Raw genomic sequence first — 21,739 nt, 5'->3', positions numbered from 1 at the left:
TCAGAAGGACAACCATCTCTGCAGCACTCCACCAATCAGGCCTTTTTGGTAGAGAGGCCAGACGGAAGCACATGACAGACCGCTGGGAGTTTGCCAAAAGGCCCCTAAAGACTCTCAGACCACGAGAAACAAGATTCGTTGGTCTGATGAAACCAAGATTGAAAACTCTTTGGCCTGAATGCCAAGCGTCACGTCTGGAGGAAACCTGGCACCATCCCTAAGGTGAAGCATGGTGGTGGCAGCATCATGCTGTGGGGATGTTTTTCAGTGGCAGGGACTGGGAGACTAGTCAGGATCCAGGGAAAGATGAACGGCGCAAAGTACAGAGAGATCCTTGACGAAAACCTACTCCACAGCACTCAGGACCTCAGACTGGGGCAAAGGTTCACCTTCCATCAGGACAACAACCCTAAGCACACAGCCAAGACAATGCAGGAGTGGCTTTGGGACAAGTCTCTGAATGTCCTTGTGTGGCCCAGCCAGAGCCCAGACTTGAACACATGCGAACATCTCTGGAGAGAACTGAAAATAGCTGTGCAGCGACGCTCCCCATCCAACCTGACAGCTTGAGAGGATCTGCAGAGAAGAATGGGACAAACTCCCCAAATACAGGTGTGCCAAGCTTGTAGTATCATACCCAAAAAGACTCAAGGCTCTAATCGCTTCCAAAGGTGCTTCAACAAAGTACTGAGTAAAGGGTCTGAATACTTATGTAAATGTGATATTTCTAAAAACCTGTTTTTGCTTTGTGTAGATTGAGGGGGGGAAAACTATCAATTGAATCAATTTTGGAATAAGCCTATAACTTAACAAAATGTGTAAAAAGTGAAGGGGTCTGAATACTTTCTGAATGCACTGTACATACAGTCAGGTCCATAATTATTGGCACTCTTGATAAAGATGAGCAAAAAAGACTGTATAAAATAAATAACAGGACATTTTAATCCAAAACCTATTTGACTCTGCCAGGAGTGGATCTTCCAGCAAGATAGTAAACCCAAACACTAATAAAATCGTCAAAGAAATGGACTGGCCATCTCAATCACTGGACTTGAACCCCATTGAAAACCTGGCTTGCTAAAATGAAATGGAAGCCATTGGACGTCTATGGAATGCTAACAAAATTAGCACAATTAATAACGAATTTCCATGGAGGCTGGTCACTAAATATGCTAACGAGAGCAAAAAAATAAATGAATTGTAAAGACAGGCAATCCAGCTCGTAAAATTATACATAGGTAAGAGATACCGAATGTACTTTTTGGTGAGTTTGGACATTTACAAGCGAGACATTGTACAAATTAACAAAGTTTTATATTCATGCTTGTCTGAAGGAAGAACGGTACTGGCTCTGGAGCAGCATGTGTACACGTTATTTCTGTGTGGAGTCTGGAGTCGCAAGGGCAACGGGTCTGCCTGCTCTGCTCGGATAGGAGGGAGGAGACAGCCGAGAACAGAGAGGAGTAAAAAAAATAGCAAGGAAATCAAAATAGCAGTGAGGGCTGTACAGATTTCTTAAACATGGCAGACAGATAACACTATATGATGCTCCCGTCTGCTTATTAATTCAGCCACTTACTTAGATAACGCAGAATTCCAAGTTTAACTTGCTGGTTAACGCAACCCCAGTGTTTTTCACACAAATAAACACAACAAAAAATACTTGCAGTCTATCAACAGACAGTGCTCTGACTGGAGTGTCGCTACTTTTCTCCAGTACTTTTCGGTGTTGCCTACTTTTTGTGTAAACTATTTTTCTCTGGTAAAATTTTAAAGATGAACTTTATGCAAAACATTAGGAAATGTAGCTGGCTACATTCTTTCTATGATAAACATTAGAAATATGATGGCCATGTGTAGTTTTTGAAAAAAATACCTTGCTTTTTCATTGTAAGCTCATTTACTTTCGTGGCTGCCAACCAAATAGCGTTGCACTTCTGTTGTCATCTGATAAAAATTGAGCTATTTGCTGCGGAATGTGTTGCACTAATTTTCTATAGTTGCACACCCCTGATTACTCTATTGAGGGAAAAAAAAAACATAAAAAATCTTGACTTTCAGTATAAAAAGCTTTCTCCCATTGTGCTATTTACAAACAAACACGTGACTGGCTCAACTATTTTGGTGAACTACGTTAAGCTTCATAATGTGACCGGTGAAATTAACAACGTGTTCTGCTTTATTTCCTAACTTCTGCGCTAGTTGACTGCAGGTATTTTACTTATAAAGTAGCTACAAATATAAAAATGTATTGATAAACTTCAAAGAAATAGTTGACGTATTCATAAACCATCCCCTGTCTATTTCCAAATACCCCTGTATACCGCCCAAGCTTAGTTTCCTTGTCCATTTGTGTCACTTGCAGGTGAAAGCCCTGCCATTGTAGCCGTCTAATTGTTAATTGTGGGCCTTTTCTTTCCGTTTTTGTGGACGTTATTGAGAATCTTTCGAATGTGTTTGGGCTTTTCTGAGCCAGCGGCGACCTCTGTGGTACTCTGTGTATGTGCTTTCAAAATTAGATTGACTTTCTAGAGGAATGCATTAGCCCCCCCAAGCTTTACAGCCCTGGACTGGCTGAGCTGGCCCTTATTAGAGATGGCTCTTCATTCAAACACACGCACACACATACGTGCACTTGCTTCTACACACTCATACGCACACATGCACGCACGCACACACACAAACACCCATACCCCCCACCTCCTTCTTTATTGACAATCTCTCATTGAGCGTATAAGAGCATTACCATGTTTAGGACTGAGTTGTTTTGTGTGATCTCATATTTGCATTGTAGAAATGTATTTCACGCTGCTTTGCATGCTAAGCTGGCCCAGGGAGAAGAGGGGGAACTTATTTTAGATGTGACAAAGCCCAAGAAAAAAAGACATTTGGGGGGTAAAACACCCTCCACCCAGACACGGTTAATTTTGGTTCCCAGCTTTGGGACAATGCAGCTTTTCTCTCTCCTCTCTCTGTGGCTGGGCTCTGTACTGACTCTATAATAGAGACCAGAGCAGTCTGGGAGGAGGAGACAGACTTGAAGTGGCTCTCCCTTTTCTTTCTCTCTATCTCTCCCTATGGCACTCTCACTCTTACTCCTAGTATTCCACCATTAAGTAGGCCTATTTTGACTACAATTCTGTTTTTTAAAAGGTGCTTTTGAGACATTGGACTAATAATGACGCTGGACTTTTAACAAATTTTGTTACGCTACAGCCTTATTGTAAAATTGATTAAATCATTTTTTCCCTCAATCTACACACACTACCCCATAATGAAAAAGCGAAAACAGGTTTTTAGAATTTTTTGCAAATGTTTTAAAACCCCAAAAACGGATACCTTATTTACATAACTATTCAGACCTTTTTGCTAGGAGACTCGGAATTGAGCTCAGGTGCATCCTGTTTCCATTGATCATCCTTGATGTTTCTGCAACTTGATTGGAGTCCACCTGTGGTAAATTCAATTGATTGGACATGATTTGGAAAGGCACACACCTGTCTATATAACGTCCCACAGTTGACAGTGCATGTCAGAGCAAAAACCAAGCCATAAGGTTGAAGGAATTGTCAGTAGAGCCCTGAGACTGGATTGTGTCGAGGCACTGATCTGGGGAAGGGTACCAGTGGCCTTGGTCAGGGAGGTGACCAAGAACCCGATGGTCACTCTGACAGAGTTCTAGAGTTCCTCTGTGGAGATGGGAGAACCTTTCTGAAGGACAACCATCTCTGCAGTTCTCCACCAATCAGGCCTTTATGATAGTGGCCAGACGAAAGCCACTCCTCAGTAAAAGGCAGAAGCCAATAACATCCCTACTTTGAAGCATGATGGTGGCAGCAGCATGCTGTGGGGATATTTTTCAGCGGCAGGGACGGGGAGACTAGTCAAGGTTGAAGGAAAGATGAATGGAGCAAAGTACAGAGAAAACCTTGACGAAAACCTGCTCCGGAGCACTCAGGACCTCAGACTGGGGCAAAGGTTCACCTTCCAACAGGACAACGATCCTAAGCACACAGTCAAGACAACACAGGAGTGGCTTTGGGACAAGTCTCTGAATGTCCTTGTGGCCCAGCCAGAGCCCTGACTTGAACCCGATCGAACATCTCTGGAGAGATCTGAAAATAGCTGTGCAACGACTCTCCACATCCAACCTGACAGCTTGAGAGGATCTGCAGAGAAGAATGGGAGAAACTCCCAAAATACAGGTGTGCCAAGCTTGTAGCGTCATACCCAAGAAGACTCAAGGCTGTAATTACTGCCAAAAGTACTTCAACAAAGTACTGAGTAAAGGATCTGAATACATATGTAAATGTGATTTTTCAGTTTTTTATTTTTAATAAATTAGCAAACATTTCTTAACCTGTTTATGCTTTGTCATTATGGGTTATTTTGTGTAGATTGATGAGGGGAAAAAAGCTATTCAATCCATTTTAGAATAAGGCTGTAACGTAACAAAATGTAGAAAAGTCAAGGGGTCTGAATACTCTCCGACTGCACTGTTTGAATCAGTGGCCCACGATTTGGCGTGGAAATTGCCTATTCTGAAGGTTGACTTCCTTATGGATATTGCGAAAGTGCTTTGAGTATTCATCCAGATGATGTTTTCATGAAATGCTTCAAACTTTCTACACTTCGACAGTAGTCAGTCGAGTATGCGTAGGCCATTTCCTATTTACAAAGCATCTTTTCACATTACCAGTAGTACATCTCTTCATTCACCCACTTCCCACTGCATCTCAGCCATTATCTTCCTCCTCGGCTGTAAACAACGGAAAAACACACTCTCACACACACCTCTAACACACAAATTGAAGAAAACATGCACACCCACACGCGACCCACACCCCTAGCTGTATCAGACACTTTATCAGACACTTAATGGTGAACAGCGGTACCCTGGCAACCTGGTGAGGAAGTCAGCGAAAGTCTTCCTAGCCTAGTTAAGGCACGGATGTTCTTATAAAAAGCAAATTTCTGGGGCTGAAGGACTCCAGAGAGGCAGCTGGGCCCCCTGTTCGCTTCACCTCGCGCCTTGATTGGCGAGGGGGTGGCCGTCGTCACGGAGCGGCGCGCAGGGTTCTCCCTGGTCCTGCCAAACAGCGTCAGCGCTCAATTAGGGCACCTGCGCGGTGCTCCGAGCCTGGCCACCTCCTAACTGGCCTCAGCCGCGGAGAGGTCATGCTCCTGCTAACATGGTTCACAGACATGACTCGCACAGCTCACACTGCGGCACACAAATACTGTGTGCGTGTCTGTGTGAGGGAAGATTTGGAAGAGCAGTGTGAGATTTACTATGACATGGCAGTATACAGGATTTCATGCCTTTTTTAAACTAAACCATGCATGAAAGCTATTTTCTTAACACAGGTTCATAGCCAAGCATTACTCAACATCATCATAATTGATTAACATAAATTGCATATTGCTACTTTTATTTTTATTCATTCAACATTTTATTTATCTTGGCAAAGAAAGTACAGCAGAATACTTAATATTCAAGTTTTTTTAAACATTTTCCCTGTGTCTAGAACTTTTTGAAGGCTTCAGTTTTTTTGCCGTCGGGCCATTACACCACGTCCAATTTAATTACTATCAGTTTGAGACAACAAATTCCTACGTCTGCAAATCAGCGTTTTGGTTATTGTTTTCACGTTTTCTCTCGTTTCTCTTTTTTGCTTCCACCACTCTCCACCATGCATATCCCTGACCAAGGCCCCATACTGTTTTTATTTACTTTTCTGCTCTTTTACATACCAGTATCTCTACTTGCACATCATCATCTGCTCATTTATCACTCCAGTGTTAATCTGCTAAATTGTAATTCTTCGCTACCATGGCCTATTTATTGCCTACCTCCTCATGCCTTTTGCACACACTGTATATAGACTTTCTTTTTTTCTACTGTGTCATTGGCTTGTTTATTGTTTATCCCATGTGTAACTCTGTGTTGTTGTCTGTGTCGTACTGCTTTGCTTTATCTTGGGCAGGTCGCAGTTGTAAATGAGAACTTGTTCGCAACTAGCCTACCTGGTTAAATAAAGGTAAAATAAAACATTTATAAAAAATATTTGGGTAGATCAAGGAATTTGCTGCAAACAATAATAATTCCACCTCAAAAAGCACAAGAAACCAGATTTCGACACCCACCATCTCAGAATGTTCTGAAATTGTTTCTGTAGTCAGAAACAGATAAGATTAGCATTCTTGAAACATTATTTTGTTGAATTATACACTAAATCAAAATATAAACGCATCATGCAAAAATGGATACGATTTTACTGCGTTACAGTTCATATAAGTAAATCAGTCAATTGAAATAAATTCATCAGGCCCTAATCTATGGATTTCACATGACTGGGAATACAGATATGCCTTAATAAAAAGGAAGTGGCGTAGATCAGAAAACCAGTCAGTATCTGGGGTGACCACCATTTGCCGCATGCAGCGCGACACACCTCCTTGACATAGAGTTGATCAGGCTGTTGATTGTGACCTGTGGAATGTTGTCCCACTCCTCTTCGGTGGCTGTGCGAAGTTGCTGGATATTGTCGGGAACTGGAACATGCTGTTGTACATGTCGATCCAGAGCATCCCAAACATTCTCAATGGGTGACATGTCTGGTGAGTATGCAGGCCAAGGAAGAACTGGGTCATTTTCAGCTTCCAGGAATTGTGTACAGGTCCTTACGACATGGGGCCGTGCATTATCATGCTGAAATATAAGGTGATGGCGGCGGATGAATGGCACGACAATGGATCTCAAGATCTCGTCACAGTATCTCTGTGCATTCAAATTGCCATCGATAAAATGCAATTGTGTTCGTTGTCCGTAGCTTATGCCTGCCCATACCATAACCCCACCGCCACTAATGGCACTGTGTTCACAACGTTGACATCAGCAATCCGCTCGCACACACGACACCATACATGCTGTCTGCCATCTGTCCGATACAGTTCAAATTGGGATTCATCAGTGAAGAGCACACTTCTCCAGCATGCCATTGGCCATCGAAGGTGAGCATTTTCCCACTGAAGTCTCCAGCATGCCATTGGCCATCGAAGGTGAGCATTTGCCCACGCAAACTGCAGTCAGTTCGGCGTCAGTCACTCCTGCGTTGTCTTGGCTGTGTGCTTAGGGTCGTTGTGCTGTTGGAAGGTGAACCTTCGCCCCAGTCTGAGGTCCTGAGCACTCTGGAGCAGGTTTTCATCAAGGATCTCTCTGTACTTTGCTCCTTTCATCTATCCCTTGATCCTGACTAGTCTCCCAGTCCCTGCTGCTGAAAAACATCCCCACAGCATGATGCTGCCACCACCATGCTTCACCTTAGGGATGGTGCCAGGTTTCATCCAGATGTGACGCTTGGCATATAGAGCAAAGAGTTCAATCTAGGTTTCATCAGACCAGAGAATCTTGTTTCTCATGGTCTGAGAGTCCTTTAGGGGCCTTTTGGGAAACTCCAAGCGGGCTGTCGTGCCTTTTACTGAGGAATGGCTTCCGTCTGGCCACTCTACCATAAAGGCCTGTTTGGTGGAGTGCTGCAGAGATGGTTGTCCTTCTGGCAGGTTCTCCCATCTCCACAGAGGAACTCTGGAGCTCTGTCAGAGTGACCATCGGGTCCTTGGTTATCTCCCTGACCAAGGCCCATCTCACCCGATTGTTCAGTTTGGCCGGGCAGCCAGACTCTTGGTGGTTCCAAACTTTTTCCATTTAAGAATGGAGACTACTGTGTTCTTGGGGACCTTCAATGCTGCAGACCTTTTTTTGTACCCTCCCCCAGATCTGTGCTTCAACACAATCCTCTCTCTGAGCTCTACGGACAATTCCTTCGACCTCATGTGGACTCCAATCAACTTGTAGAAATATCTCAAGGATGATCAATGGAAACAGGATGTACCCGAGCTCAATTTCGAGTCTCATAGCAAAGGTTCTGAATACTTATGTAAATAAGGTATTTCTGTTTTTATTTTTACTTTGTCATTATTGGGTAGTGTGTGTAGATTGATGAGGATATTTTTTAATTTAATACTTTTTAGACTAAAGCTGTAATGTACCAATGTGGAAATTCAAGGGGTCTGAATACTTTCCGAAGGCACTGTAACCTCATTGTTTTTGTGTTACTGTTTTTTTTTGTGTGCAATTTTTTAAAACTTTTTAACTCTGCATTGTTGATAAAGGGCTCGTAAGTAAGCATTTCATGGTAAAGTCCACACCTGTTGTATTCGGCGTATGTGACAAGTAACATTTCATTTTAATTGATTAATTGCTGACCAAATGATTAGATAAGAACAGGTAGGTAGCCTAGCGGTTAAGAGCTTTGGGCCAGTAACCAAAAGGTTGCTGGTTCAAATCCCCGAGCCAACTAAGTTAAGTCTGTTGATGTGCCCTTGAGCAAGTCACTTACCGTAATTTCCGGACTATGAAGCGCACCTGAATATAAGCCGTACCCACTGAATTTTTAAAAAAGTATTATTTTGAACATAAATAAGCCGCACGTGTCTATAAGCCGCAGGTGCCTACCGGTACATTGAAACAAATGAACTTTACACAGGCTTTAACGAAACACGGCTTGTAACAAAAATGAATAGGCTTTAACGAAACACGGCTTGTACCAAAAATAAATAGGCTTTAACGAAACACGGCTTGTAACAAAAAATAAAAAATTTGCAGTAAACAGTAGCCTACCAAGAAAGACATTGGTCACTATCTTCCTCCTCCTGTGCACTGAAACCACTGAAGTCCTCTCCTTCGGTGTCAGAGTTGAATAGCCTCAGAATTGCTTCATCCAATATTGGATCGTTTTCATTGTCACTCTCGTCATTTTCATCCGGAGGCAAATCCCCCGCTGAGCCCTCTTCAACATGCAGCAGTCCAGCCTTTCGAAACCCGTTGATGATAGTGGATTTTTTGACAATGCTCCACGCTGTCAGGACCCACTGGCAGACTTGACCATAAGTTGCTCTTCGCATGCGGCCCGTTTTAGTGAAGGATTTCTCCCCACTTGTCATCCAAGCCTCCCGCTGAACACAGAGCGCCACCTTAAATGCACGATTTACACTGATGTCAAGTGGCTGCAAATATTTTGTTGTGCCCCCAGGAATCAGGGTGACAAAATGACTACCGTAATCAGAATGATGGGAAGTTTGAGAGCGCTCGATTTAATCTAAACAGTAAACAAAAAAAGATGTTTGACCTTAACCCGTTCGGCAATTTCATTGGTCTAATGAAAGCTTCATGCCGCCAAAAAACTGAGCACGTCACAGAATGTGTTTTTTTTGGAGAAAAACATTTGAAAGCGGGAAAAATCCATATATTAGCCGCGTCATTGTTTAAGCCGCAACGTTCAAAGCCTGGGAAAAAAGTTGCGGCTTATAGTCCGGAAATTACGGTAACCGTAATTGCTCCTGTAAGTCACTCTGGATAAGAGCGTCTGCTAAATGACTAAAATGTAGAAAGATTGTGTTTAAAACGTATTAGCTCCAGGGCCTGTGTGTGTTTGTGGCATTTGTGGTGTGTGTTTGGGGTTAAAGGACAGGTGCAGAGTTAACACCACCTGCCTGAGTAGTTTATCTTTAACTGAGTGTGATTAATGCAGGGTGGCCATCCAAAGCAACACTAGTAGCTCTGGGCCTTCTAGAAAGAAAATATTAACTACCAGGCGTCTGCAGCCAAGCTACTTGAGAGGAGAAAATATTTAAGTCCTTTTTTTTTTTTTACTCTCAGTGCAAAGGCATTTGCTTGTGTTTTTGTGTTAGGCCCATTTCACGTGTGATTAGTCAATGTTTTTGGTGAGTTGTTGAAGTTGACACGTCACACGCAGTGTAGCAGGGTGTGTGTGTGTGTGTGTGTGTGTGTGTGTGTGTGTGTGTGTGTGAGAAAGTGATAGAAGGACCTTCCTCCTCAGCTAGCTAATACAGAAAGGATTTCTGTAACACCAATGATTTGAATGCAGAACTAAACTAGTGACTCAACTACTATTTTTCTCAGAGGGTGTCATTTACAGAGTGTTGTCAGTGTATGAATAATACTCTTATCACTAATCAGTTATGTGAAGGCAACACTTTCATATTCTGACTCCTTCCTTCACTCCTGTCCTCCAGGTTGATGCTCCAGCTGCCTGAGAAAATGGGGTTAACTGCTATCGCGGCTCGACAGACCCAGGGTAGAGGTCAGTTTCCACCACAACGTGCTCTCGCTCGCTTTCTTTCTTGTTCTCTCTCCCTCACTTAGCTACTACTTTTCAATTCACTTACATTGGTACATTTTTGTACCTCGTTCCAATGAACAACCTAAAGGTGGATTGTTACATCATGTCGCCTCTTACTGTGTTTTTGTGTGTTTTTTTGTTGCATTTTCCGTTTGTCAGGCCGTGGGGGGAATGCGTGGCTAAGTCCTCTGGGATGTGCCATGTTTAGTGTGCATGTGCAAGTGGCTGTGAGTTCCAGACTGGGCCAGAGGATCCCCTTCCTGCAGCACCTGGCTGCCCTGGCCGTGGTGGAGGCCGTACGCACCCTTCCCGGTTACCAGGTAGAAACACTACATGCTGCTGCATGGTTATCACCAAGCTACACTATATATACAAAAGTATGTGGACACCCCTTCAAATTACTGGATTGGGGTATTTCAGCCACACCCGTTGCTGACATGTGTATAAAATAGAGCACACAGCCATGCAATCTCCATAGACAAACATTGGCTGTTGAATGGCCTTACTGAAGAGGTCAGTGACTTTCAAAGTGCACCGTCATAGGTTGCCACCTTTCCAACAAGTCAGTTCGTCAAATTTATGCCCTGCTAGAGCTGTAAGTGCTGGTATTGTGAAGTTGAAACGTCTAGGAGCAACAACGGCTCAGCCGCGAAGTGGTAGGCCACAAAAGCTCACAGAATGGGACTGCCGAGTGCTGAAGCTCGTAGCGCATACAAATCGTATGTCCTCGGTTGCAACACGCACTACCAAGTTCCTAGAAGCAATGTCAGCACAATAACTGTTTGTCGGGATCTTCATGAAATGGCTTTCCATGGCCGAGCAGCCGCACACAAGCCTAAGATCACCATGTGCAATGCAAAGTGTCGGCTTGAGTGGTGTAAGCTCGCCGCCACTGGAATCTGGAGCAGTGGAAATGCGTTCTCTGGAGTGATGGCTCACGTTTCACAATCTGGCATCTGGGTTTGGTAGATGCCAGGAGAACGCTACCTGCCTGAATGCATAGTGCCAACTATAAAGTTTGGTGGAGGAGGAATTATGGTCTGGGGCTGTTTTTTATGGTTCGGGCTAGTCCCCTTAATTCCAGTGAAGGGAAATCTTAACGCTACAGCATACAATGACATTCTAGATGTGCCAACAGTTTGGGGAAGGTTCTTTCCTGTTTCAGCATGACAATGCCCCTGTGCACAAAGCAAGGTCCATACAGAAATGGTTTGTCAAGATCGGGGTGGAAAAACTTGACTCGCCTGCCCAGTGCCCTGACCTCAACCCCATCAAACACCTTTGGGTGAATTGGAATGCCGACTGCGAGCCAGACCTAATCGCCCAACATCAGTGCCCGACCTCACTAATGCTCTTGTGGCTGAATGGAAGCAAGTCCCCGCAGCAATGTTCCAACATCTAGTGGAAAACCTTCCCAGAAGAGTAGAGGCTGTTATAGCAGCAAAGGGAGTAGAGACCAACTCCATATTAATGGAAGAGTAGAGACCAACTCCATATTAATGGAAGAGTAGAGACCAACTCCATATTAATGGAAGAGTAGAGACCAACTCCATATTAATGCCCATGATTTTGGAATGAGATGTTCAACGAGCAGGTGTCCACTTACTTTTGGTCATGTAGTGTATCTCCAAGCTACAGCCATAGACCTGCCCTATCCCAATCCATGTTACTGAGGTTAAGCCTGTCATCACTAGAATACTTACTGCACTGATACATTTACCATTGAGAGCACTCCTTATGCCGAAATAAAGGGCTCCAGGTTTCACACAGCTGTTTATGGCCGGTCAGGTGTCCCTCTTCTTCTTGTTCTATTCAACGCAATGCACTTCCCTCTCCAAATGGATGGTATGTCTAACTCACTGATCCAAGGGTTCTGTGCTAGAACTCTCCTTTCTCCCCCTCTCTCATTAAGCATCTATTTTACATGGTGTAAGGGCCCTATTTTGCTTCCAGGAGTGTGTGTGTGTGTGTGTGTGTGTGTGTGTGTGTGTGTGTGTGTGTGTGTGTGTGTGTGTGTGTGTGAGAAAATATATGCGCTGCAGTGTGGGGGTCTGTGATGAGAAACACACTGGTGTCACACTTCCCAGTAATTTATGGGCTCTGGCCAGTCAGCCAAAGTGTAGAACAAGCCAATGCATGGCGCAGGAAATAGTACTGGATGTGAAGAAATAACAGCCAACACTTTGCCTAAATATTTCTCTCTTAATCAAGACTAGAGGCCAGGTTTACATGTAGCTGGATATGCCATTTTTGGAGGTAATGTAGGTCTGTCAAAGCCATTGTAGATGTGTGCCATGAGTTATGGGTAAATATAAACAGACATGGTGGCCGTTTTAAGGGATGTGCTGCAGATGGGGAGAACCTAACCTTCAAAGCAGGCCAGACTCAGAAGAGCTGTTCAGGTTGACAGACACATTATTTTGATCTCTGTCTTAGCTTGATCTAGAACTAACTATTTCCATGTCTAGCATGTTATGTCTTACATGTAATACTACATATTTGATTATTTAAGTAATAATGCCCGAGAATCTGGTGTTTGGAGGATATATTGGCACGGTCCTCCAAACAGCGGCTTCAAGGGCATTATCACTTTTATATAACAGCTTACCAACATATTAAAATAATGATTGACCTATATCATTAAAAATGTTATTTTGATGAATTTATTCATACTATTTCATCCTTCCACAGGATATAGTCCCGACACAAATCTAGGGTTGCTACCCAAGCTGGCTGGTCGTTTGTTCTATCGGTTCGGTTTCCAGAGACACGACCCAGTCGTTCAGTCTTTTTGTTCTGTATCTATGGACGCGACCCAGTCCTTTGTTCTAAATGGTCCTTTACCATACTGGCTGGCAACATTCTTACCCCTTGCTAGCTAGCCAACTACAGCTAACTTACAGCCATGTCAAACAGTGCTGCCAGAATAACAGGAAAGTAGCTGTGTTTGCGTTTGTTTGAACTGTTTTCTAATGACATTTATTTGGATACATCCATAACAATGAGCTAATGATGCACGATTTGCCTGGCATATAAAATGTGCTCTTTCTTCAGGACACTGTTGTTCAGAGGAGCTAGCCAACAACACAGCTAACACAATGACTTCAAACTGAAGCTGGAAAGACTGTAAACTAGCTGCACTTCGTTTTGTTTTTACCTGTTTTCTATTGATAGTTCTTTGTATATATCCATAAAAATTATGCTGATTCATGATTTTGACTGGCTTAGAAAAGCTACCTGCCTGTCTGCCACATCTCTTCTCCCGAACATACAAATCATTAAAATCCAGACGGAAAATATTTACACAAGACGCAACCTAATATCACACAGCCAAACTCTGTCATTTAGTAAGTTCACCATTCTGCCATTCTCACTGTTAAACATCGCAGTGTTCAACACAATGGCTCTCTATGGGACAGCTGAAGATCGAATTTGAATATTGAAACAATGTTGCAAATGTCAGAGAGACAGACAGCAAGGTTTATACAAAGCTCCGCTGTTGAAAACTACATGTTAGTCTAAAAGAAATGTGAGAATGTCTTGATGCTTTTAATAGTGGAAATCAAGTTTATAAATTGCCTGGCTGGGCTGATGAGACAGTGGATTGCGCAGTCCGATGGAACAGAGTAAATAGGCATTTTAATGTAAAAGATTTAGCTGGTGGTAACTTGTGGAATAGACACTGGCTGGAATGCGGTTTTAACTAATCATCATTCAGGATTAGAACCACGCGTTGTATAAAAGTGGATACGGTATCGTGTACTATATCTCCGTATTTAATAGTACTTTTATGTATTGATGTGTTACACCAGCATTTAAATTTTTATTTTTTATTTTACCTCTATTTAACTAGGCAAGTCAGTTAAGAACAAATTCTTATTTTCAATGACGGCCTAGGAACACTGGGTTGTTCAGGGGCAGAACTGCCTTGTTCAGGGGCAGAACGACAGATTTTTTTACCTTGTCAGCTCGGGGATTCGATCTTGCAACCTTTCGGTTACTAGTCCAACGCTCTAACCACTAGGCTACCTGCCGCCCCAGTGTATGTGTGATATAAAAGTGTATCTCAACGTCAGTTTTGGTCTCGTTGTAGGACATCGACCTAAGGGTGAAGTGGCCTAATGACATTTACTACGGTAACCTGATGAAGCTAGGAGGAGTGTTGGTGACATCAACAGTCATGGGGCCAACCTTCCATCTCCTCATTGGTCAGAATCCTCTTCTACTTATGTTTATCCAAGTGCAGTATAATGGAGCTTCTGTTGAGGACTTAACCTGTTAACTTATAGAAAAAGACAGTGCTTGAATACAATACCATTTGTTATTCTTGGTGAAGTGTCTTCTCAATGAATGTCTTTAAGCAATCTGCTTCTCCAGGCTGTGGCTTTAACGTCAGCAACAGCAACCCCACCATTGCCATCAACGACCTGGTGATGCAGCACAACCGAGAGCGTGGCACAAGCCTGGAGGCCCTTAGCTCAGCCCAGCTCATTGGCCGCACCCTCACCTGCCTGGAGCAGCTCATCTCTGACTTCCAAGATCGGGGGTCAGAGGCCGTCCTACCCCTCTACTACAAGAGATGGGTGCACAAGTAAGATAACTTGGATGGATATTATTTTATACTCTGTAGGCTACCTGTAGAATCTACTCCCGCTGCTGCAGTTGCTACTGCTGATCATAATATTAATTGTCATTCAAGAGGAACTTCTTTCCTACACATACACATCAATAAACACCTCTCACTCTTCAGATATAACATCTAAACATGGGAATTGTGTTTCCGCTACATTGACCTTGCTGTGCCCTCCGTCCTGTCTCAGTGGGACCCAGGTGCGTCTGTGGAGTGAGGATGGCCCCCAGGCTGTCGTAGTGGGCCTCGACGACAACGGCTTCCTGCAGGTGCGCTCCGAGGAGCAGGGCGTGGTCTCCGTGCAGCCTGACGGCAACTCCTTTGACATGCTAAGGAACCTGGTGGTCACCAAGCAACGCTAGGACCCTGTAAGGATCCCTATAGAGTAGCCCCTCCTGGTTGCCTGAAGGGCATTTTAGCCAGGGGCATCATGAAAGAAGATTAGCCAGCTCCTATGTAGCTTGAGTTGGAGATACTCTTAACTATTTGTGAGATCTCACACAACTAATCTGCTAGGGAAAAATACTACTTAATTTTTTTCTTGTTTTTTACTTGAAAAAATAACGAATTGACCTATCAATTACTTATCTGCAAGTATAAATACAAATGTTCGCTCATTTTACTTGATAGATTGGCTGAAACTTATTGGGAAGTAAAGCATCTGAAAACGTTTGTTAGGATACAATTCCATGGTATTTAGGTAGCTGTTTTTAAAAGTTGGCCTGTTTAGTGTAGTGCGGTGGTAGTGGAATTACTTGACTAGTTCATGTATTACATCAGGGTTTCCTAACAGCATACATTTTGGTTGTAGCCCCAGACAAGCACATCTTTATTACATGATCAAATTGTAGTTGGCAGCTACAGGATTTCTAAAATACAGTAGTTTATGAAGAATACAAAATTAGTTATTCACCCAACTCACTTATATTCAATATATATTGTACAATAGCATGGTTTAAGTGTAATATTTCCAGTAATTTTGTGCAAAGGTTGTGAAGTCAAATTGTCAACACTGATTATTTCCTTTTGTAATGTAGTATTCCATGTAATATCTTTAGTTACAACACTCAAAGGCTCTCGAGAAAGTGCTGGAGGTCAAAAGTCTTTTTTTCCAGAGGTGTTGACGCGAGTGCTATTAACATGTTAAAACACGTCTTTAGCTTATCGCTTGGAAATGTACCAAATCTGCTTTGCGTAAAGACATTGTGATGCTATATTGACATGGGAGGTCACACTTAGATGCAAATGTATTCACTGAGTGCAAACACAATGTGATAGACTGCCCGAAGGCTGGCACCTAATCCCAATTGCTGGACTGTTTAGCATTGTTTGCTACTGAGCTACGGGATAACCCAAGCCTGTTGCGCTGAGTCATGTATTAACTTATGTTATCTTAGAACTCCAATTTAAGAACTATAAATTCATATCACTTACTTCAAGCCTTGCATTTGATGTTTTGGAGGTTACAGTGATATGATTTTGTTACTCTTTAGGACAGGCATGCTGGATTGCATTCCTGACTTTAAGTTTCAGAGACTATAACTGATACACAATGTCTAACATAAGATACATATTTGTAAGATAAAGAGGTGATCTGTATATTTTGATAATACACACAATTGATGTAAAACATCAGCACTCTATAACTATGTAATTATGTAATAAAGGAATACTGGTTGCAGTTGTTTGATGAAGAAACTGTTTGGTAAACATATATAAATATCAATTATCTTGTCATTCCAATAAGAGCTATTATTAAAAACCTATACTGAAATAAATGGATTTGGATATATCATTTTTCTGACTTGCAATAGTTTGTAGACCATGATACCTTTGCATGGGTATTAGGAATAAGGTGTAGACACATGGACGAATCCCCTAGAGCGGAATTGGGTTTCAAGTCTGCCTCAAAATAATGTTGTTTGCAACAACCCAGTCTCCCATCTAAAGGCATGTCATTGGACAACAAGAAGGGGCCTCTTAAACGAAGGGAGGTAGGTTTCCTGTTGCTTTCTTTGCTCTGCTCTCCTTTCTCCATGCCCCTTGAACTGTACTAAAGAGAAAGACACTGTTGATTGAGTCCAGCTTTGCCCAGCAGTGGCTGTAGAGTGGGAGAGGGAGGGGGGAAGTAGATTCCCTCCCTCTTCCGGTGGGGGAGTGATGAGGTGTGGGTGAGACCCTTGGTGCAGGTGGCCAGGAGGGAGTGAGGATTGGGGGGGGGGGGGTTAGATAAGGAGAAAATATGCATGCTAACTCCACAAACTGGATGCAGCCCTCAGCTCCATTACAAGCTCATTTCCCCCTTCTCAGATTTTAATAAATGTACCCAATATGGTTTCATCAAAGTTTAGCAGTGCGCTAACAGAATGTATTCAATGGCAACATTGAGGTATTTACAGTGCCTGGCTTTATGAGTACTGTTACTTTTTAAGGAAACAATATGGTCCTCTGAACGCTGTTGAAAACAACTGGCTTCCAATGTAGCGATTTTGATCAATGAAGATTTAGGTCTTAGCTGCACCGTTCTGATGTAGCTGATGGTGTGCGTTTGTACACTCTGGAGCATCAGCTACAAAGACTCCGGATTTTCTCAAGCCTAAAGTTCATTAAGCAAATAGCTTACCTCTGGAGCCATAAATGGTGCCTCCTCAATATCCTATTTAACAATTTCAGTGGCAGGTCTCAAGGGTCAAAAGGGATCTATCCTCTTTAATATTGGCTGCATAATACCACATCTCAATCCAGCCTCCCCAGAGAGACAGCAGAGCCCTTTGGCTCACCTTCAAATATCAGAGCTTTTCTTCAAGAAAATCTAGACATGTTGTTTTAAAGGGTAGTTAGATGGAAATCCTTGGCTTCTATGTTTACGCTAACTCTATTCTATAAGTTATAGAAAACAGAATGAAGTGAAGGATGTAAGATTGAGAAAATAATGGTTGAGAGCTGATATGTTTGCTGAACTTTGTTTTACAAGCATTCTGCCATGTGTACTGGTTAGATGGTGAATGGTTGACTGACTTCATATCCCATCGTGATGAAACCTAAAAGACTAGCAGGGAAAACAAGCATATGGAGTGGACATACAGTATTTACATAAACTTTGAAGAGTCTTTGAAAACTAGTGGAAGGTGCGTTATTGAATTTAAATGTTTTTATGCTCTATTTGAAACATGCAAATACCCAGGTAACCACCTGTAGTGTTTATTTGGTGTTACATTGTACATTTTCTGACCTCTGAAATTCATAAAGCACAAATTACACTGTGGCTCTTTTAGGTTAATTTAGAAATAAATGGGACCATTGTTGATATACTGTACATAACACTGATATGAGAATAATCGTTTTTTATGGAAGTACCTAACACTTTAGCATCGAACAGCCCCCGTGATATGCAACTTTTCAGGGATGTTAGAAACCAATATACACAGGCAGTTAGAAAAGCCAAGGCTAGCTTTTTCAAGCAGAAATTAGCTTCCTGCAACACAAACTCAAAAAAGTTCTGGGACACTGTAAAGTCCATGGAGAATAAGAACACCACCTCCCAGCTGCCCACTGCACTGAGGATAGGAAACTCTGTCACCACCGATAAATCCACTATAATTGAGAATTTTAATAAGCATTTTTCTACGGCTGGCCATGCTTTCCACCTGGCTACCCCTACTGTGGTCAACAGCACTGCACCACCCACGGCTACTCACCCAAGCCTTCCCCATTTCTCCTTCTCCCAAATCCAGTCAGCTGATGTTCTGAAAGAGCTGCAAAATCTGGACCCCTACAAATCAGCCGGGCTAGACAATCTGGACCCTTTCTTTCTAAAATGATCTGCCGAAATTGTTGCAACCCCTATTACTAGCCTGTTCAACCTCTCTTTCGTGTCGTCTGAGATTCCCAAAGATTGGAAAGCAGCTGCGGTCATCCCCCTCTTCAAAGGGGGGGACACTCTTGACCCAAACTGCTACTGACCTATATCTATCCTACCCTGCCTTTCTAAGGTCTTCGAAAGCCAAGTCAACAAACAGATTACCGACCATTTCGAATCCCACCGCACCTTCTCCGCTATGCAATCTGGTTTCAGAGCTGGTCATGGGTGCCCCTCAGTCACGCTCAAGGTCCTAAACGATATCGTAACCGCCATCGATAAGAAACAATACTGTGCTGCCATATTCATTGACCTGGCCAAGGCTTTCGACTCTGTCAATCACCACATCCTCATCGGCAGACTCAATAGCCTTGGTGTCTCAAATGATTGCCTCGTCTGGTTCACCAACTACTTCTCTGATAGAGTTCAGTGTGTCAAATTGGATGGCCTGTTGTCCGGGCCTCTGGTAGTCTCTATGGGGGTGCCACAGGGTTCAATTCTTGGGCCAACTCTTCTCTCTGTATACATCAATGATGTCGCTCTTGCTGCTGGTGAGTCTCTGATCCCCCTCTACGCAGACGACACTATTCTGTATAGTTCTGGCCCTTCTTTGGACACTGTGTTAACAACCCTCCAGACGAGCTTCAATGCCATTCAACTCTCCTTCCATGGCCTCCAACTGCTCTTAAATACAAGTAAAACTAAATGCATGCTCTTCAACCGATCGCTGCCTGCACCTGCCCGCCCGTCCAGCATCACTACTCTGGACGGTTCTGACTTAGAATATGTGGACAACTACAAATACCTAGGTGTCTGGTTAGACTGTAAGCTCTCCTTCCAGACTCACATCAAACATCTCCAATCCAAAGTTAAATCTAGAATTGGCTTCCTATTTCGCAACAAAGCATCCTTCACTCATGCTGTCAAACATACCCTCGTAAAACTGACCATCCTACCGATCCTCGACTTCGGCGATGTCATTTACAAAATAGCCTTCAATACCCTACTCAATAAACTGGATGCAGTCTATCACAGTGGCATCCGTTTTGTCACCAAAGCCCCATATACTACCCACCACTGCGACCTGTACGCTCTCGTTGGCTGGCCCTCGCTTCATACTCGTCGCCAAACCCACTGGCTCCAGGTCATCAACAAGACCCTGCTAGCTGAAGTCCCCCCTTATCTCAGCTCACTGGTCACCATAGCAGCACCCACCTGTAGCACGCGCTCCAGCAGGTATATCTCTCTGGTCACCCCCAAAGCCAATTCCTCCTTTGGCCGTCTCTCCTTCCAGTTATCTGCTGCCAATGACTGGAACGAACTCCAAAAATCTCTGAAACTGGAAACACTTATCTCCCTCACTAGCTTTAAGCACCAGCTGTCAGAGCATCTCACAGATCACTGCACCTGTACATAGCCCATCTGTAATTTAGCCAAACAACTACCCCTTCCCCTACTGTATTTATTTATTTATTTTGCTCCTTTGTACCCCATTATTTCTATTTCTACTTTGCACTTTCTTCCACTACAAATCTACCATTCCAGTGTTTTACTTGCTATATTGTATTTACTTTGCCACCATGGCCTTTTTTGCCTTTACCTCCCTTATCTCACCTCATTTGCTCACATTGTATATAGACTTATTTTTCTACTGTATTATTGACTGTATGTTTGTTTTACTCCATGTGTAACTCTGTGTTGTTGTATGTGTCGAACTGCTTTGCTTTATCTTGGCCAGGTCGCAATTGTAAATGAAAAATTGTTCTCAACTTGCCTACCTGGTTAAATAAAGGTGAAATAAAAAAATTACAAATAAAAAACTTTCAGAGTTTCTGCTGATTTGTGTTTGAGTTTAGATGTTAACATGGAGTGTCTCTGGCTGTCATCGGATTATTTAGATGTGGACCCCTGGATGTGTGACGGGCTTGTCCAAATAACTCCCTGCCTGTCTATATGTGTCCTAAGGGGAATGTGGAGGGGTGTATGGATACAGAAGACCACAGTGGATGGACAGTTACTTGCAGTCATTGAGAGAACACTCTCCCACATACATACAGTCATGGCCAAAAGTTTTGAGAATGACACAAATATTAATTTTCACAAAGTCTGCTGCCTCAGTTTGTATGATGGCAATTTGCATATACTCCAGAATGTTATGAAGAGTGATCAGATGAATTGCAATTAATTGCAAAGTCCCTCTTTGCCATGCAAATGAACTGAATCCCCCAAAAACATTTCCACTGCATTTCAGCCCTGCCACAAAAAGACCAGCTGACATGTCAGTGATTCTCTCGTTAACACAGGTGTGAGTGTTGCCGAGGACAAGGCTGGAGATCCACCTATCATGCTGATTTAGTTCAAATAACAGACTGGAAGCTTCAAAAGGAGGGTGGTGCTTGGAATCATTGTTCTTCCTCTGTCAACCATGGTTACCTGCAAGGAAACACGTGCCGTCATCATTGCTTTGCACAAAAAAAGCTTCACGGGCAACAATATTGCTGCCAGTAAGATTGCACCTAAATCAACCATTTATCGGATCATCAAGAACTTCAAGGAGAGCGGTTCAATTGTTGTGAAGAAGGCTTCAGGGTGCCCAAGAAGGTTCAGCAAGCGCCAGGACCGTCTCCTAAAGTTGATTCAGCTGCGGGATCGGGGCACCACCAGTACAGAGCTTGCTCAGGAATGGCAGCGGGCAGGTGTGAGTGCATCTGCATGCACAGTGAGGTGAAGACTTTTGGAGGATGGCCTGGTGTCAAGAAGGGCAGCAAAGAAGCCACTTCTCTCCAGGAAAAACATCAGGGACAGACTGATATTCTGCAAAAGCAACAGGGATTGGATTGCTGAGGACTGGGATAAAATCATTTTCTCTGATGAATCCCCTTTCCGATTGTTTGGGGCATCCGGAAAATAGCTTGTCTGGAGAAGACAAGGTGAGCGCTACCATCAGTCATGTGTCATGCCAACAGTAAAGCATCCTGAGACCATTCATGTGTGGGGTTGCTTCTCAGCCAAGGGAGTGGGCCCACTCACAATTTTGCCTAAGAA

The 21,739-nt window shown here is 43.2% G+C and overlaps 1 protein-coding gene across 2 annotated transcripts in view; it reads left to right on the top strand.

Moving 5' to 3' along the window:
- hlcs (holocarboxylase synthetase (biotin-(proprionyl-CoA-carboxylase (ATP-hydrolysing)) ligase)) overlaps window positions 1–16,613 on the top strand; it is a 47,067-nt gene extending 30,454 nt beyond the window's left edge. For both annotated transcript variants that reach the window (XM_014137273.2, XM_014137272.2), the window contains 5 exons: window positions 10,099–10,166; window positions 10,365–10,525; window positions 14,299–14,413; window positions 14,583–14,796; window positions 15,026–16,613. In XM_014137273.2, the coding sequence (XP_013992748.1) occupies window positions 10,099–10,166; window positions 10,365–10,525; window positions 14,299–14,413; window positions 14,583–14,796; window positions 15,026–15,197 (730 nt within the window). In that variant the 3' untranslated portion in view covers window positions 15,198–16,613. The remainder of the gene's footprint in view (window positions 1–10,098; window positions 10,167–10,364; window positions 10,526–14,298; window positions 14,414–14,582; window positions 14,797–15,025) is intronic.
- Window positions 16,614–21,739: the final 5,126 nt, after the last annotated feature.

Source organism: Salmo salar, chromosome 13 (genome assembly GCF_965601325.2).
Source record: "Salmo salar chromosome 13, fSalSal1, whole genome shotgun sequence".
In the NCBI taxonomy this organism is placed as follows: Eukaryota; Metazoa; Chordata; class Actinopteri; order Salmoniformes; family Salmonidae; genus Salmo; species Salmo salar.
The sequence above is the reverse complement of the archived record's forward strand: the minus strand, read 5'-3'. Positions and strand labels throughout refer to the sequence as shown.